The 19034-nt window shown below is 42.3% G+C and overlaps 1 protein-coding gene across 1 annotated transcript in view; it reads left to right on the top strand.

Moving 5' to 3' along the window:
• Positions 1–19034, top strand: part of Ttll7 (tubulin tyrosine ligase like 7) — a 126170-nt gene that overhangs the window by 24740 nt on the left and 82396 nt on the right. The window contains exons 2-4 of the mRNA XM_028788086.1: positions 15036–15234; positions 15404–15535; positions 18347–18468. Coding sequence (XP_028643919.1) covers positions 15210–15234; positions 15404–15535; positions 18347–18468 — 279 coding nt within the window. The 5' untranslated portion in view covers positions 15036–15209. The remainder of the gene's footprint in view (positions 1–15035; positions 15235–15403; positions 15536–18346; positions 18469–19034) is intronic.

Genomic DNA, 19034 nt, shown 5'->3' with positions numbered 1-19034 from the left:
GCTTTGAGTTTATTTTAGTAATTTTCTATGCTCATTTGTTTTCTAATTTAACAGCAGCAAACCCAGTTATTCATAAGTTGGTGATTTAAATATACAGAGACCATAATTTATTGTTCTGTTATGAAGCATGTTATTTATAAATGACACTTCAAGTTTAGCATCATCACACTGAGTCAGTATAATTTAGGAAGTAAACTAAGAAAAACTAAGAAAACTTACCACTACCCATCATGCCTTCTTTGTTTGAGTGTTCTTGCTTCTTTTCTGGGAATGTAAATATTTCATTTACCAAGTAACTATTACTTGCATGCGGATATATATATAGTTTGTATCCCATATAGAACTGTGTTCAAGTTGAGAAAATAGAGACAACAAAACGGAATAGAAGAATTTTGCAACTTTTATTTGAGATGATTAATGTTAAGGAATATTTGTGGAGGGTGGAATGTTAGCTCATCAGTTAAGAGCACTTGATCGTCATCTAGAGGGCTCAGCTTTGATTCCCAGCAACCATGTGGCAGCTCAAAATCACATGTAACTACAGTTCTAGGGGAATCCAACACCCCTTTCTGGCCTCCATGGGCACCAAACGTGCGTGTGGTAGACAGATATACATGCAAGCAGCATACCCATATATAAAATGAAAATTAAAACAGAAATATTTGTAGAGTGTTATATTGTTGCAGATGTTCTTATAGTCAAGGAAAAATTCCTCTTTAATAATTTGTTATTCATATTTTATATTAGGATAAGCACAAATGGTTGTCTTTGGAGAATAAAAGGTTCATCCTCAAGCGTGCTCAGTCCTTATTGTGATCTTTCTGAAGAGTACGATGTGTAGATTTTAAGTAGAATATACTAAATAAAATAATAAGAAGGGGCAGAGCTGGGTATGGTAGCTTATGCCTGTAAACTAGGACCTAAGAGGTTGAGGCATGAGGATTGCTGTCAAGCTGGGGGTTAGCCTGGGCTACAAAGCAGAGCTGTTTGAAGAAACAAAACACAAGCAACATCAACAGTGACTAAACCTGAGAATTTCTTTTAAACAACCTTAATGTTCGTTGCTAACCTCCTTTCTACAAGTTATCTCAGAAAGATACTTGACCTAGGAGAATTCCATTTGGCAATTGTGGGGACTAAGTTTATGAAGTCAGTAGTCCTATTTTCCCTTGCCAACCTCACATGGTGTCTGCCTGGTGACATAACAATGGGCGAACCTGTGAGTAGGACAGATGAGTCGGGTGCCCCGACACCAGCATTATAAGAATCAAGAGAAATGCTAATATTCCAGGCCAGTATGCTAGCTGTTTGTGATGGCTAATAGTGATTGTCAACAGGTTCTAGAGTCACCTAAGAGACAACCCTCCAGGCTTGCTGGGAAGGGTTATCTAGATGAGTTCAGGCACAAAGGCTCACCTCAGCTGGGGGCAGCACCATTCCATAGCTAGGATCCTGGACTGAATGACATGGAGTTAGCTTAACACCAGCATTCATCATTAACGACTTCTTGGTTATGGATGCAATGTGACCAGCTCACTGCAGGCTCTCACGGCTGCAGCTCCTCTCAGCATGGGACTGTGCCCTCAGTCTAGGGACCAGAATCAACTCCGTCTTGTCTTCCCTAAATGGCTTCTGTCAGGCTTTTTGAAGCACTGATGATACAAGTGGCTAACACACTGTTTCTGAGTCTTCCGCCATATATTGAAGTTAGTACAAACACATATATGTGGTATACATCTGTGTTAATATTTGAAATAAAATCTGTTTTGCCTGGTATTCAGCGGTTTCATAGTATTATCTACTGAGTACCAAGAAGTAAACAAAATAGACGTCTGATCAGCCAGAACAACCTCCCCACTGAAAACCTGAATTTGAGTACAGGCTGCATGCACTGGACTCACCGTGCTTATTTGTCTTGTCTTCTCGGTGATTGTGTGAGGAGCAGAGGTTGTGTGATCAAAGAGGGGAGGGAAAATGTCAGGGAGGCTCACTTGGGGATTAGAAGGGAAGAGAGCTGCAACTCACAGCTCTGGTGACCTGTGATTTCTGATAAAAGTTGTTGAGGTATTCATCTTTACACCAGTTGCCCACTGGGTTTTTGCTGCTGACGAGCCAAGGGCACAGTGCTGCCTCCTCCAGCACCAGTGATGCGGTTGCCATGACTCCCATCCAGGGCCCGATGCTGATTTAGCTAACGCTGTGGGAGAATGGTGTTGTAGGCACTGTCTTTAGGTGACAGTGCCGGTTCTGCTCTTAGCCCAGGCTAGGCAAATGCTCCTAAACTTCTTCCCTGACGTCCTGCAGGCCAGTCTTTGGGATCCTGTAACAGCTGTTTTGGTGGGTTTTTTCTTTTTTCTTTTTGGCAATTTTATCTCTCTCTCTTTTTTTTGAAATCAAGAGAATTGCCAACAATTCATTTGGGTCCATTTTTATCCAGAATTTTAAAGCTGTGCGTTTTGAAGGAGACCTGAGTTAGAAGCTCTATCTTGATCATGAATGACTACCTTCCATTTTTTATCCCCTCCCTCCACCACCGAATCAACATCCTTAGGATTTTAAAGCTAGGAGAGATCTGAGTTGCACATCCTCTTTCCGTGTACCCTCGGCGTTAGACTGGTTGTGGGAGGAGCTCACGGTGGGTCGGTCTCCTGGCCTGAGCTGCTGCAGTGCTGACGTGTTTGCCCTGCAGCCACAGGTCTTTGCTCATGAGCTAATCATGTCTAGGTCAGGTTGTACAAGGGCCTAAGCCTAGCCCAGCGCTGAGATGTGACATGAGTCACACTGCTCTAACCCCGAGCATACTACCTGGATGAGTCACACTGCTCTAACCCGGAGCATACTACCTGGTAATCTTCTTCTCCAAGGGATTTTGATGCTGGATTCAGTATGAGAACCTCAGGACTTTAAAAGGAGGTGTTGCTGTCATTATTTTTTTTTTTTTACAATAGAAATAGAAATAGCCACTAAGCTGCCGTTCTCCAGTCAGGATCCAGTTTCATTGCGAGTCCCATCCTGATCTCATTTACTTGAGAAAAGGAAACGTATGCAGTTTCAGCTATGCAAAAGTGCTTTTAAAAATCTTACCTTTTACTCTGTAGACACTGGACGTGACTTCAAGGACAGTTCTAATTTTTGCATCACTTTTGTGGATTTTTCTTTTGAAAATAAAAAGGAGAATATAAGTATGACAAAGTGGCCAAGGCATTTCTTAAAATGTCTTCCCATTGGAGGACAGATTCTTTTGAATCTTTTTGGGATTCAGCGCTCATATTGTGTGCCCTGGATATGTGAATCTGATGGTGGAACCAACGCATGATGGGTGGCACACACATAGAATCCCAGAATATGGACGGCTGAGGCAGGAGTATAGCCAGTTTGAGAACAGCCTGGGGGCTACATGGCTGTCTCCTAAAAGAAAGAGGGAGAAGGAAAGATGGAGGAAGGGAAGGAGGCAGAGAGGTGGGGGAGGGGAGTTACTTTACAGTTTGGAGCATTTCTATGGCATTCTTGTTCTACACTGGTATGTGTTTTTCTCGGTAGCAAATGCTGCCAATGCTGCCAATTTAGCGTGTATGAACTCATGATGATAACTGTATGAGGACTTCCCCCTCGTAGATGATGATTGTAAAATGCAGCACAGTTTTGGAGAGAAAAGATGCTGATTTAAGGAATTTCCTTCTGTGACCGGAGGCTTTTGAGACCAAAACTTGCTGACAGGCTTGGAGTGTACAGAAGTGATGACATCCAGCTTGGTGCACGCACTACTGGGACACAGCTTTGGGGGGAGCCTCAATCTGCTTCCCGGTTCACCTTCAACCCAGGGAATGGGCTCACTCAGATACCTGTAGATTCAGATGCTAATTGCACCCTCAAAGCCTTTTCATCGTCCATTGCCTTCTTAACAGGAGGTGGAAACTCAAGTCAGACTCTTCGCATACATGAGGGCTGCGGTGAGGATGTGGAGTCAGACCCATTGAGGAGAAAGAATTAGAAGGGCTTGAAATGTTTTACTCCTGCAGAATGACTGGGGTCTTATGGATGCAGGGACAGCGGCAGGTTCACCATGCCCACATACCGTTTTCTTTTGGAGAAGTAATTTAGCTTGAAATACCTTAAAAATAAAACTTCATTCAAAGTCCATGACATTGGCTATTTATATCAACCGTAACTATACTCAGGAATGATGGCCAACACAAGACTGTATTCTCGTCTATGAAAATTACAGTCTTGTGGTTCGAAGAAGAGATTCAAATGAAATGTTTAAAGAATCAAATAACAGTAGAGAACAACAATGTCAGTAGGGAGAGTATTTAAAAATCACACACTAAATGTATATTGTTATGAGTAATTTTTTTCTATGTTCTTAACATCGTCTGTTGGTTTTGCCCAATGGATTTACTAAAAATAGTTGAATGAAGGTAATATATGAAAGACTGGTGAGATGGCTAAGACATTAAGGATGCATATCGATCTTGCAGAAGGACCAAAGTTCAATGTCTAGTGCCTAGGTTAATCAGCTCAAGACCCATCTGTAATTCCAAGCTCCATAGAGTCATATGACCTCTTCTGGTCTCCATGGGTACTGCACTCACGTGTGAAAATCCATATGTGGGTGCACACAAACAAACACACACACACACACACACACACACACACATTTGTGTGTAAGTTCAAGCAATGTGGTAAGGCCAGATAAAGACAGGAACACATGCAGTTTGCATTGCATTATGAGACTTGTATAATGGATAATTTTGGATATTAGATCAACACTTGGAACATGGTAAATTCTAATCCTTCACAGCACAGCTGAAAATCAGCCTTGTTGATTTAATGTTATGTTTGATTTGTATCTTTGAGATTCGTGCTATGGGTATAGGACATTACCTTGGCTCCTGTAGCTGTTTGTGTTGGCCGTCATTCTTGAGTATAGTTGGGGTTGATATGAACGGCCGATGTCATGGACTTTGAATGAAGTTTTTATTTTAAAGGTATTTCAAGCTAAATTACTTCTCCGACAGAAAACGGTATGTGGGCACGGTGAACTAAAAGACACACATTTTCCTTTACCTGATAAGTTGGTGAGCCTTTGTCTTAGTTGGGGTTACTATTGCTGTGATGAAACACTATTACCAAAAGCAAGTTGGGGGTGTAAGGGGTTATTTGGCTTACACTTCCCCATCATAATCTACCATCGAAGGAAGCCAGGCAGGAGCTCAAACAGGACAGGAATTTGGAAGCAGAAGCTGATGCAGAGGCCATGGAGGGAAGATGCTTACTGGCTTGCTCCCCAGGGCTTTCTCAGCCTGCTTTCTTGTAGAACCCTGGAGCAGCCCAGTGGTGGCCTCATCCAGAATGGGCTGGGCCCTCCCCCACCAATCACTAATTGAGAAAATACTCTACAGGCTTGCCTAGAGCCCGATCTTACGGAGACATTTTCTCAATCAAGGTTACCTTTACTTTTATGGTTATAGCTTGTGTCAACTTGACATAAACGAATAAAATGTTGAATATGAAGTATAATGAACCCCTAAGGGAGCAATTGAAATTTTGAACAGATTATTATTGCAGATGTGACCTATTACTTTGTCAGTTGACTGTGTATGATTCGGGAAGGAGAAGGTGAAGAGATAGAATCATTGAGAAGATAAGTGTTGGTGATTTGAGAGCATCTATGGAGACTGTATTATTGCGCCCTGGCTAGATTCGGGCTCCGGTCCTGTTCTGCATTTCATCCATGTTTATTCTGAAGAACAAAAATAGCCTTCTCTCTCTATGTGTCTATAAAAGGACTGTTCTATGGCAAAGACCGTAGTGCTAGAGACAGTGCTCATAATAAGATTTATTTTTATTTCATGTTTATGAGCATCAGCCTGTGTGTGTGTGTGTGTGTGTGTGTGTGTGCACTTAAGAGCACCTTGTGAGTGCTGTGCCCACAAAGGCCAGAGGGGGCATTGGATCCCTGGAACTAGAGTTACAGATTCCTGTGAGCTGCCATATGGGTGCTGGGAACCAGGTTCTCTGGAAGAACAACAAGTACTCTTAACTGCTAAGCTTTCTCTCTAGTCCTTAGAGAGTTTTTAAAGATTAGGAATTACTTATTTTTAAGTGAACTAATCTTATTAAAATATAGCTGAATTTAATTAGCCTTCTTAGCAGATGGCCTGGGAGGTAAAGATGATGATTTCTTTCCTCAGGCATTGCTATGTGAATTCACTTTGCATCTAGTTGAGCGATCCGGCAACACACTAATCACTTTCCCTGCTTAAGATATCAGATTCATGCAGGTGCATTAGCTTTACTCATGGAAGTCCACCGAGAGTCGCATGAAGAGTGGAGAACTTTCTATATGGACCTTCCAAGCTTTCAGTGATCCAGTCATCACGAGTTAATTTTATGTGACTTAATTTCACCTAGAAGCATTTGGGAATGATGGCAAAATTATCTGACTTTTAAGCTATTAGTACAATCGTAACTTTAAAAATTTTAAATCTAAGAGCCTTCTAGAGAACAGTGTTTCTCTAGCATGGTAAACTCGAGTTCAAGCTTTGCCTGGAAGCCTGTGTCTCTTGGAGAAAAAGGAAAGAAGGCAAACCTTGAAGCATTACTATTTATTTATTTTATTTATTTAAAAACAAAAGAAATCAAACCTGCAGTCCTGCAGATGGCTAATGTGGGCTAGTAGCAATAGACATGTATCTTCTCTGATTCAAACCCACATCACAAGAAGGGACTCGTCTCTTTCCAGGGGTCTGAGATTTAGCTCCAGGCCCAATTCTCACTGGCCTCACTTCACTGTGAACCAACTCCAGGCATGAAGACGATGTGATTGTATGGTTGTTGTAGCTCTGTGCCAGTTACCCGTCCTCAAAACTGGGATTTTCTTCTGTCTTTCCCAAAGTGAATTTGGCACCAAGGCAGAGCATATCAACTGGCATGTTGATTATTTATACAGAAATCACCTGCGCAGTTGTCACTTCAGAAAAGGTCATGTAGCATGCTTTTCCCTGGATGACATAAACTGTAAAGATTCTTTTTTAAAGGGTTCTATTTCCTGTATTGTGTTACAAACCAGTCCTGTTCACCAGCACGTCGGAACCAGAGCTGAAGTGAACCTCAATGACCAAAGTCTGAAGTAAATGTAATGTTCCAGGGTCTGTTCTTCTTCATCTTAATGGCCCACGACTTACTAGTTGTCTGTCTGTCTGTCTGTCTGTCTGTCCTATCTCATTCCTTTCTAACCATGGAAACATCCGCTTTACTAACTTCTTCAGGCTGCACTTTTTTGTGAGAATCCCTGTTTATGTATAAAATTAATAAAACATTTACACTTCTATTAGTCAGCTCTGGTGTTAATAACTGGCATCCTGGACCCCGACCGCCATGCATAAGAACTATGGTCAAACACAGATCTCTTTCTTCTGAAAATGGTTTGAGATGAAGTGGTGATCTAACACAGAGGAAACTGGTTAACAGAAAACTCTAGACAGGGGCAGAGACGCTAGGTGATGAAACAAAACCCACACAGTTCCACTGACTTTGTATGTTGGCTGGTATTCCTTGAACAATCTTTCATTGTATGTGTATGGGATGTTTTGCCTGCATGTTTGTCTGTATGCCACATGCATGCCTGTCGTCTTTGGAGGGACTGGATTTACAGCTGCTTGTGAGCTGCCATGTGCACGCTGGCTATCGAACATGGGTTCTCTGGAAGAAGTTCCCAAGTCCTGAGGGACATCTCTATGCCTGGAATGTCGTTGTAAAAGCCCACAGTGATTCTTGCAGGAGTAGCACATCCACCAAGAGGATTGGTTAGGTGATGGGGACAGAAGGTTAAAACAACAGGGGCCTAAACAAGGTGGATGTCTGCTTCCCAGTGGGTGCAGAAATTCTGAGATTAAAATGCAATCACTGAATTACACAGCAACTGCAATCACATGTGCACCCAGGGCGGGGGAGCAAAAAGTGAGAGTTCACTGGAACACTGCTCCTTCAGTCCTTACGGGGATGTCCCCCTGAAGCATGTCCTTTCCCCCACCCCATTAGCCTCCTCAGTGCCTACTCTGCGTCATATGATCACTTACATCTGAGGACATCAGGTACATTTAGTTACTTAGGCACATTGATACCCTCACTAAGAGCTCAGTCTCTGGTTGTCTGGTTAGGATGATTTCATTGTCTCAGGTAGAGGCCAGAGTCACTATCTAGTAACTCAGTGACTAATATGGATGGTAAAGGGGCTTCTTTAGCAGTCTAACTTACAAAAAAAATAAAATCAAAGTCTTACAATGCAGCCCAGGCTGGCCTTGAACTCACTAGCTTCCTGCTTCAGTTTCTCATGTGCCTGGATTACGGGCATGTGTGTCATGATCAATAGTTTAATGAATTTAATGATTTAATATGTAATGATTCATAAGCGTGGATAGAAAAATAAACATTAAACTAGTATATACCCTAAAATTGGTAATGTGTGTGCACCAAATAAATATCAAACAAGGAATTCAAAGGGAAAATTAAGAAGGATTTTGTTGTGCCTTTTTCAGGTTAGGCTATATCATGACACACTGTGTCAAACCAACGAGGAGGAGCCACCAGATTTATAAGGAATAGTGAAAGTTAAGTTTTGAACAGGGAAAACTATGCTGGTGTCACATGACCCTGCGCTGATGTCATCTGTGCACCAGTGAGGCTGATGTGCAGTTTGATGTTTATTGTTCTGGTAAAGATCGTACAACTGGTGATTTAACACCTTCTCCATTTTCCTCAGCGTCCCTGAGCTGGGAGAACTGGGTGCAAAGCATATGCAGTCCCACCTGAATATCTCAGAAAAAGAGAGTGCTTCATATAGCAAAGTGTAGGCTGGTGCTTTGAGGATGCCTTAGATTTGTAACTGTGTGTGTGTGCCAGCGTTTATGTGTGTGTGCATATGTGTGTGTCCATGTATCCATGTGTGTGTCCCTGCGTATGTGTGTGTGCATGTGTGTTTACGTATGTGGCTGTGCATGTATACACATCTGTGTGCATGCGTGTATGTATGTGCACATCTATGCATCTGTGTGTCCCTATGTACATGTGTGTGTGCATATATGTATGTGTGCGTGTTCATGTGTGTGCATTTATGTGTATGCATGTGCATGTGTGTGTGTGTCCATGAGCACATGTAAATGTCTAGACAGAAGTGAGTGAAATATGCCCAAGTTAGCTACCGACATATGTTATTTCCGGAAAGCAAGAGTGACTTCTCCTCCCCTCCCCCTGCTTTGGGGAGATTTGAGAACTTTTTAGACTACGATATTATATTCTTAGAGAACTTGTCAAAGGGGGTTTTGAGTCCAGTTGAGCACTTAATACATTATCAACTAGCTTTGTGTTCTGTTACTTCAGTAACTCTGTACTTGATTTAAAGTTTACTCAATCCTGGACTTACTGAATGACGTTTGTGCTTTTTTTTTTTATTATGTCAGGTAGTGGAAATATAAATATTGAAAAGGGAGAGACCTTCGATGTATGATATGCTGTGTTAGTGGTTGCTATGTGTTTACATTTCACACTCAGCTAGATTCTAAGGACAAGATACTCCACAGACTTTTGTCGCTCTTGCATTTGGGTGATCCCAAGCAAACTGTGAGAATCTGAAAAGCAAGTGACAGTCTGTTACGGAGCTGCTGCCCAAGGTCAGTGTTCCAGAGTGGACACTGGATTCTTCATTCTTCTGTTACTCACCCTTGGCTCCTGCCGGCTTTTTAGAGGTGCCTGACCAAATGGCTCCTTCAGATCTGTAACATTCTCCATAGTCAGCTCCAGGTTTGGGGGGTATAGTCAGCCTGGGACTGGGACACAAACGTTCCTGTGTTTAGAAATCAAGTATCTTCTCCAACCCTTTTCAATCTGAACACACAATGGAGAGGGTCAATACACTATTGTTAGGAGAACAGTTGGAGTGACGTCATCTGTTGCTCATCAGTTATGCAGCTGTGCACACTGAAATATTGTCATTTTCTCCTTTGTTTGTGTGTGTGTGTGTGTATGTGTGTGGCAGAAACAGAAACAAGATCAGTTAGGTTGCAGAAGGAGACTTCTATGTGTTTTTAAAAACACTTATTTTTATTTACGACTATGAGTGTTTTGCCTGCATGCGTGCGTATGTGTGTGTGTGTGTGTGTGTGTGTGTGTGTATCACATCACATGTGTACAGTGTCTCTGGGGACCAAAGGAGTGCATTGGATCCTCCTGGATCTGGAATTACAAATGATTGGGGCAGCTGTGTGGGTTTCAGGAACCCACTGGATCCTCTGCAAGAGCAGTAAGTGGCCTAACCACTGAGCCATCTCTCCAGCCCCATTCTGTGTTTAACTAAAGGTACGTTCTATATAAAATTAGAGGTGTTTCTTGTCTTACCTTCAATTATGGATTTTTTTTATTTTCTGGTCCATATTCACCCATATATTCTGCAACTGTCAACTAAGACACTTAACTCCTGGGGTTGGATTGTTTTTATTTTATTTTTTTCCTACAGACCTTTTGATGCATTGAACCAGCTCCTGCGCCCTTCTGTAAGCCGGGCGTATCAGAGTCATTAGCGATTACCATGTCTTTCTTGATCACCAAGTCTGGCTGCTGTACTAAGGTAGCACTCTTCTCTCTATATATGTGTGATATGGCCTGTGGCCAAGCACTTGTCTTTCCTGTCGTGGACCTTCAAAATGTTTTCCTCACACTGTGCTTCCTGCTCTCATTACATAGCGGGAGCAATCTTTGGGAAGTCCTTCAATGGCTTGGCACTACCTATGTAGTAAGATCTTGCCTGAGCTTCAAGGGCCATTCCCAATGGGGTACTTCCAGAGAAACACACCATGGCTCACGTGAATCTATCAGGAGACTTCTGTCTCCACTGATTACTTCAAAAGGTGGGGCCATGGTAAAGGTGTGCTAAGTCACGATGACGTCAGTGATCACACTCCGGTGATTCTTCCCTCTGAAGAGTGCTGGCTTCCATGTCCTCCTCCTCCTCAGGAGGCGTCAGACCTGGTGGTTGTCTTTCCATTCTGCTCTGAATAACTTTTATCATACGCATCAGTTTCTAAGCAACGTTTGTGTGTGTACAGTTTGTGGCATTTTAAACCTTATAAAAATAATAAACTACATGTATTCTTGGGCAGTTTTCCAAAATCTGAGCTCTTATGTGGTTCTTCATCTAGTTCCAGTTTATCTCATTTTATTGCTTTATAGTATTTTATTCCATGAGTGTAACATAGAATATTTACCCTCTCTGTCTGATGTTATCTGTTTCTTGTTTCTCTTTCTTCTATGTTTATCCCCCCACCCCACCCCTCAAAAGTTTGACCCTCTGTGACCTTACAGATCAAGGTCTTACTTCTGTCCCAACACCGAGTATAATGTGTATTATTAAACTTTACAGTTAGTTTACGGTTAGTTTTTTATGGCTGTTAGTTTTCATAGTCAATGATTTTTGATGCATTTATTTTCCAGAAAAATGAATGTGTTAGTCAGCCATAGTGGCTAGCTTATAGTCTGAGATGCGACTCCTTTCTTGCTTAGCTGACATGGGCTCACTCAGGTTAGCAATTGAGGGATGTTATAGGATTCTTTCCGTTTTTCTAGCTGCTGAAATAAAGAGCTTTTCTTGCCCAATGCTGTCTCCTCCACTTATTGCTTAGCCATGGGATTTCCAAGTCAGCAGTATGGCTGTGTTTCAGAAAGTCAGCTTAAAGAAAACAGACTCCAGTACAGCATGACCCCCACTTCCTAGAATATGCCAAACCCACCATCGGCCTTACAGTCCAGGTTCAGTCTTCATCAGAGTCATGGGAGAGGGCTGGCAATCAGGGGTCTTATGCCCAGACTGGAGACTGTGGAGGGCAGAGATTGGTCTGAGAACATACATTCCTGAGAGGTGTGCAGGCCATGTCGACGCTGGAGTTACTGGGTGTTTTGAGAAGCACTTTGAAGCCTGTATCAGCTGCTTTCCTTCCCATTGCTGTTATGGAGGATAAACTGGTAAAACCAACTTGAGGAAGAAAGGGATTATTTTGGCTTATGGTTCTCGAGGGATAGAGTTAAAAACAGATAAAATTGACTCCACAATGTTTTTATAGAAGTCAGTCTTCTACCTGCACTGCTCCCAGCCACAGCAGACCACCAGAGCTCTGTGCACTGACTGCATTGTTCTGTTGGTTTACCCCAGTGGTACTAGACATAGAAACCTTTATGTATTTCACTGCTTCTAATCTAGAATATGAAAATTGTGTATTGTAAATGGTGGGCATTTGCTTCTCACAATTTTATGGTCTGCCTTCCTTACCTAAAACTATTGCAAATTAAGTTTTTAAAAACTCCTTGTATTAGTTAATATTTGTTTCTATAACAAATGCCCATTGGATAATGTGTGTGTCATAAAAGCCCATGTCTCTCAGTGTTGCCATTACAGCATCTGAACCCAGAGTCTGACGGACGCACTGTTTGCTTTTGAGATAGTGTCTTTGTTGCTGTGTTTGCACATGGGATGGGAGATAGTCAAAAGGGGCCACATACTTCATGAAGCTCTGTGTGTGAAAGAAACCTTTATAACCTCCTCCCCTTCCCTTCATAGTGTTACACCCGGGATTAAGTTTCTCCATGAATTCAGGTAGAAATAACTTCCAAATCACAGTATTCATTAACTGAGTAACAGGTGTCTACTGAGCACTGCCAGGCTCCAGGTCTGGGGACTACGAGGTGAGCAAGACCAAAGAAAACCACTGTCTTTGGGGAACTCACCTTCCAAATGGGTGGTTCTGATGGGGTACAAATAAAGATCTCCAGAGTTGGTCAGAAGAGGGAGAAATGAATCACTCACACATGAGGCTGAAGTAGCCATTTGTCTAGATTTTCAGTGATTGATGGAGGTTCAAGGACAGCTTGGAGGAGGTCTCAGGGTCCGATGCTTTGATGGTTTGGGGTTTTGGTGAGAAACCATTGGCTTAAAGTATTTTCTAGGTAAATAAAACATGCCTCCAGTTTTTGAAGAGCAGACAACAGTGCCTTATCTGCATGATGTCGTAAGCATGTTTTCTCAAGTTCCTTGCTTAAAATAGTCAGAATTGGGAGGATACAATCAAGTCCTCCACATATTTGTTTGTCACTTCTACTAAGTCATAACTGGAATGGGGTAAAGCCTATATAGAACCAGGATTGTTTTAAACACTTCAAAATCCTGTATGACTGTGAGAAGCATTTTTATTCTTCACCATAAACAAAGTTGTTCATTTTGTAACTTAAGTTCAGAAATTAACAAGGCTGTTTTAGGAGCCTGGCATACTCCAGAAAGAATTGTTTTCAAACTCTTTCTGACTCGTCATCCACTTCTAATGAGATAGTGGGGCATCACTGTGAAGAGACCTTTGTTTGCTCCAGTAACAAGGCGTTGGTCACGAAATCCCAAACTCAGTGTCTTCCCTGAAATATCAGAGAACTTCTAAACAGAACTGAACCGAGCTTCAGGACACTCCGTTCTTCCCTCAGAGCGGTGACCTAGTCTGTTTCCAGCTTGGATTTTGGAGCTGGGAGATCAGTTTAGAGATGTTCACCGCAAAGTCCCTGTTTGGTTCCAAGCATTGTGAATTTCCAGAATACAGCCTGTCTCCCGAGTAACAAATTAGCTTGCAAGCTCCTTATATGTTCATATAATGTTGGTGTGGTGTCTAAAAATAGCGGAGCTAGATGAGTGGCATAGCTACTTAGGCGAAACTGAATCAAAACTCTTGCTTTATTTATGTATATTAATTTTCAACTGTAAGACATAGTTTCTATATCTAGACATTGTGGGAAAATGAACCGAAGTTCAAAGCTTGCTGGCGAGGTTACTTCCTTTAAATCCGTAACACACTGCTACCCATTGGGAGTCTCAAATCAATAATACTTTGCTAGTTTTTATGAAGAATCATACTGGAGACTAATTTGCATTGAAATGGTCCCCGAGAATGAATAAGGCTGTAAGCGTCCTTTAATGAGATTTCACTCTCAGTAATGAATATTGAGTATCCTGGCTGACTGAGTCAACTTTAGTGTCACAGGATTTATGATAAACCTGATAATCTGGTGAAAGTTCCCCTCTCATCCCTTTGTTTAGGGTAACAGTTTTGAATGTCTTTCCCGTTGTGATTAGAGACATTTTATAGGAGTTCAAAGAAGAGAGAAGTCTGAGAGTTGAGACTGGGAACTAACTTGTCAGTATAATCAAGACCCAGTGCCCTGGTTCTTCCGCTGACCCTGAAGATGTCCACAGAGCATAACTGGATCCTGGTGGGTGAGATGTGACTAAATCAGGATAATTTATCCCTTAGGGGAACATCATGTCCCTCTGTGTGCTTAAATAAGATCCTCCTGTAAGGAACCTTCTTATCTTTGTGTCTTTCAAACTTGTTCTTGTATCTTAAGGCATGGCTCAGTCTGCTTTGTGAAGCCATTCCTCCTGACCCCTGTAAACATGAATCCTTGCCCACATTCCTTCTGGGAGTGACCCCTACCCTCCTAGCTATTTCACTGCTTCATGGGAAAAGCGGCATCCTGGTAACAGGTGAAGTGTTGGAAGAAGGTTGTATGGGTTACTGGATAGGGACTCTGGCTTTGGTGCATTTCATTTTACCTCTTTCTTTGCAAAGAGGGAAAATTATTTGTGCTTTCTGAGCTCAGTTAGCTTTTCTATAACAAGTATAAAAAACTTCTCCCAATCAGGCTTGATAAAAGACAGTCTATTATAAACCTCAAGATTCTCAATATACAATGCATAGCAGTGAATTTTATTGTTTTTATTTCTGTGTGTAAAGATGCATGATTTAAAGAAACTATTTAGATTGTTTACTTTGTGACTACAAAGCCACTATTTGGCATTTTCTACATGGGTTAATAATAGATTCACATGAACTGCTTTTATGGATTGAATTGCTCTTTTCTATGATGTGGTTTCTCACGAGAATGGTGTTGGCAAGAGAAACATCATGAAATTCTGCCTTAAATAACTTTATTTTAAACCTCTCTAGGTAGCATCCCAGCCCAAAACTTGTGTCGTGAAATCCAAGACTTTGACCCAGATAATGTGATAGGACCTTCCTGTGATTTGGGGCCATATCCTACTTAGATGAACTCGGGACTTCCAGCTTTACCGAGCACTTGGTACTACACGCAGGCTTCTCGCTTGCTTGGTATAGGTTACCATGCCATCTCTGCCTCAAGATGGGGGTAAGTGGACTGGCTAAAACATACTAGAGTGTGTTTAGAGACTATGACATTCAAGCTTCACAAGTGTCCCCGTTCATAGCTTTAAGTCGCTGGAGGTAGCATGCATGTTTCAGGTCACAATGTTTGTATTTTAGTGGCAACTGTTCATTTTAGGTATTTCTTTTTAAAGTTATTCAGGGATCATCTCCCCTGGATCTGAATACAGAATTACCTTATCAATGCACAATGAAAAGGAAAGTCAGAAAAAAGAAGAAGAAGGGAATTATTACAGCGAATGTTGCTGGAACAAAGTTTGAAATTGGTAAGTTTCTTCAGAGTCCTGCACTTGAATAGTTTCTGGTAAGACTGCCTTGGCATTAAAAACAGTGTAGAGTTCTGGAGAGACAACTATTTTTACATAATGGATTTTTAAATTACTTCTATAAAATTTCTGACAGGTTAGAAGAATTCTTTTCTTATGCAGTGGAGGATGATCTACTTTTAAAAGGTGCTAATAGGTTTCTAAATTTTCAGTTCAAAGAAAGAAATACATTCAATTAACTTGGCTTTCTCTTTAGAGAAAAGCCGCAGGTCAGGTGCACAACACTAGATTTGTCTGTAATGTTTAAAAGTACCAGCTATCTGAGCTTTGAAGTACATAATAAAAAAGATTTATATATGTCTGATGATACAAAGATTTGTGAATATAGAGTATATCTTTTCAGTTATCCTTATGTAATCTGAAAGCATCTGGCCTGACTAGTGTGTGGATACACAAAGACCCTAGACTTAAGTAGCCAGCTGAGCTGCCCGCATCACTGCCAGGATCGCTCCTTGTCTTATCACCGGGGGTCATCAGTTAACACCCGAAGCTCAGATGTGTTTGTGTGTCTCCTGTGTAGGTTTCTGTCCCTGTTGCTCTTGTGTTGAGTGATATACATACATACATATACATATGCATATACATATACATATGCATATACATATATATGGCACCCATGCTATCACCGGCTAATTTTTAGTAACAAGGTTTCCCCTACATCAGGGTCTCCATATGGCGACTGCCCAACTCATTCTCTTGAGGGGGATCCTGCTCACATTCCCAAACATCCTCCACTGTGGTTAGCGGTCACAAATCCCATAGCCCAGTAAAATCAAAACTCTAGAGGCTTGTAATTTATCAGTCAGATTTGTGTCAGTAAATTCTCAACCCACAAAACGTCCACACAAAGAACGCAAAACTCAATTGATAAGAAACACAAGCTGTACACCTAGATGGGGCAAACACACCCTACTTATTATTTGATTATCTATCTAAGAAATCCCCAGTACGTATGGCTCTCAGGACTGTGTGGTCTGGCTCCTGTTTCCCTCCAGTATGTATGGCTGTCAGGACTGTGTGGTCTGGCTCCTGTTTCCCTCCAGTATGTATGGCTCTCAGGACTGTGTGGTCCGGCTCCTGTTTCCCTCCAGTACGTATGGCTCTCAGGACTGTGTGGTCTGGCTCCTCTTCCCCTCCTATAGGTTCCATCTTGTCTCCTCCATCTCCCCCTCTGCCCCTCTGTCTCTGTACTCCTCTCTAAAACTCTCAGCCCGCCTTCTTTTTCCACTGTCCAGTCCCAGGCTCTAGCCTTATCTCTCACCTGCCTTCACCTGCTTACAGACAGCAGTCTACACTCTTGTCTGCTGCGAGCCTGGTAGAGGAGGAATCCTGCAGGCTCGTTGCTGTTTCTACTGCTTTCATGGTCTATATGTGTCCAAATTGCACACAGGCAGCAGAACCCTGAAGAGGCCCTCACAGCATGAGAGTCTTGTGTGTGTACTTGATGAAACAAGATATCACTATAACTCCAAGCTTCATTCTGCTGCTCTTAGAAAGCAGCTCTCTGACCTCATTTAAATGGTGTCTTAGGATTTCCATGGCTGTGAAGAGACACCATCACCAAGGCCACTCTTATGAAGGGACTGAATTCTACATCTTGATCCAAAGGTAGGCAGAAGGAGACTCCTTCTGCTAGTAGCCAGGAGGAGGATCTCTTCTACACTGGGAGGAGCCTGAGCATCGATGCCTCAAAGCCCACCCCCACAGTGATGTACTTCCTCTAAGAAGGCTACACTTCTTCCGATTAGACCACACCTCCTAATAGTGCCACTTTCTATGGGCCAAGAATTTTCAAACCACCACAGATGGTCCCAGGGCCTCTTTCGGTATCCCTGTATTCCAGGCATCACTGCATATAGAACCGGTTCTTTCTCTAGCAAACAGCCAAGAGCCCCTAGGATTTGAGGTCAGCTATGTCTGATAATAAGTTTTACACCTGATCTAAGTAATCCATAGAATTCACATCACTTCTCAAATATTAGTGGATCATGGTATAAAGAAACCATTAAATAACGAAACTTGGAAGCACTGACATGTAGATGCACTTTTCTTTTAGGACTCAGAATTCACTGGAACTCAAAGGTAACCCCAACTGTATGACTCATCTTAATTTTAAACTCAAAATCTGTTGAAAGACAAATGCCAGTATACTGACTATAACATCTAGGCTAAAGGGAAGCACATGTGTTTTGTGGTCAAAAGGACACCCCAAGACTAATTTTTTTCAGTGGGATCTCAGGGTTCAGAGCAGTAGAGAGCTAGTTTCCAAGTGCCCCCGTGAGTTCAGCTTAAGTTATTTATACTCTGAGGAGACAGAGCTGACTTGGTGACTGGAGGGTGAAAGGCACAGGGCAGATCTGATAGTCAAGGGTAGTTTTACCTTTCAAATTGTATACCTAGTCCCAGGTTGTCTGAGAGCCCTGAGGGTGAATGTCTCTGTGTAGAATTCTGTCAGCTGTCTATGTGTTTTTACCAAAGTCACTCTCTAAACTGTCTGCAAGTGCTGCGTTTTGGTAAATTGCAGAGGACTATGACTAAGGGTTTTTGGTGCAATCTAATTCAGTTCCCAGCTTCTGTGGAGAATGATTTTGTCCTAGAGAAAAGTGCCATCACTGGTAATGAGCTTATGCCGTAAGGGGTGGGGGTCGTCTACCCCTGGAATGTATATATGTGGATACATGCACGCATGTCTCCACTGTGAATGTCTTTAAGGTGTTCTAGCTCAGGTTCAATCTAATCACTTCCTTTCAGTTCGTTTAGTAATAGATGAGATGGGATTTATGAAAACTCCTGACGAAGATGAGACAAGCAATCTTATCTGGTGTGACGCTGCCGTCCAGCAGGAGAAGATTACAGACCTGCAGAACTACCAGGTGGGGACTGACCATGAGCGGTCACCGTCGGGGAAAGTCACACTGCTTCCGTCACGGTTTTCTTTATTTAGCTTCTTAATCTTTAGTTCTGAGTTCCCTGGACAGCCTGTCTCGTTGCTAGCCGGCTGTGCTGACTCTTTATGTTTACCCCGAGTCATTTCCAAATTCAACCTTTAGCTCAATAGGGAAAAATTCTAAGGTGATGCTTTGAGTTATGTGTACCTTAAGATGAGTGACATGGAGTGGATTGTGCTTGGTGGACAAAGACCTTATAGCATCAGCTCCATGGCTTCTGAGTTTTGCACCTATAGTGCGATACAGACGTGTTTAGGAGAAATGGAAAGCAAATGCAGAAACCTACAAGGGAGGCAAAGCAATTAATGTTTGCTACCTTCCCTCCCTCCCTCCCCTCCCCTTCTTCTCTCCCTTCCTCTCTCCTCCTCCCCTCCCTCTCTCCTTCCTTCCCTCCCCCCTTCCTTCCTCCTTCCCTCTCCCTCCCTTTCCCCCCCTCCCCTCCCCCCCCCACCCCTCCCTCACACCATCCTCTTCACTGCTTAGATTCTAAG

The sequence above is a fragment of the Grammomys surdaster genome, unplaced genomic scaffold (genome assembly GCF_004785775.1).
Source record: "Grammomys surdaster isolate TR1022 unplaced genomic scaffold, NIH_TR_1.0 125701, whole genome shotgun sequence".
In the NCBI taxonomy this organism is placed as follows: domain Eukaryota; kingdom Metazoa; phylum Chordata; class Mammalia; order Rodentia; family Muridae; genus Grammomys; species Grammomys surdaster.
The sequence above is the reverse complement of the archived record's forward strand: the minus strand, read 5'-3'. Positions and strand labels throughout refer to the sequence as shown.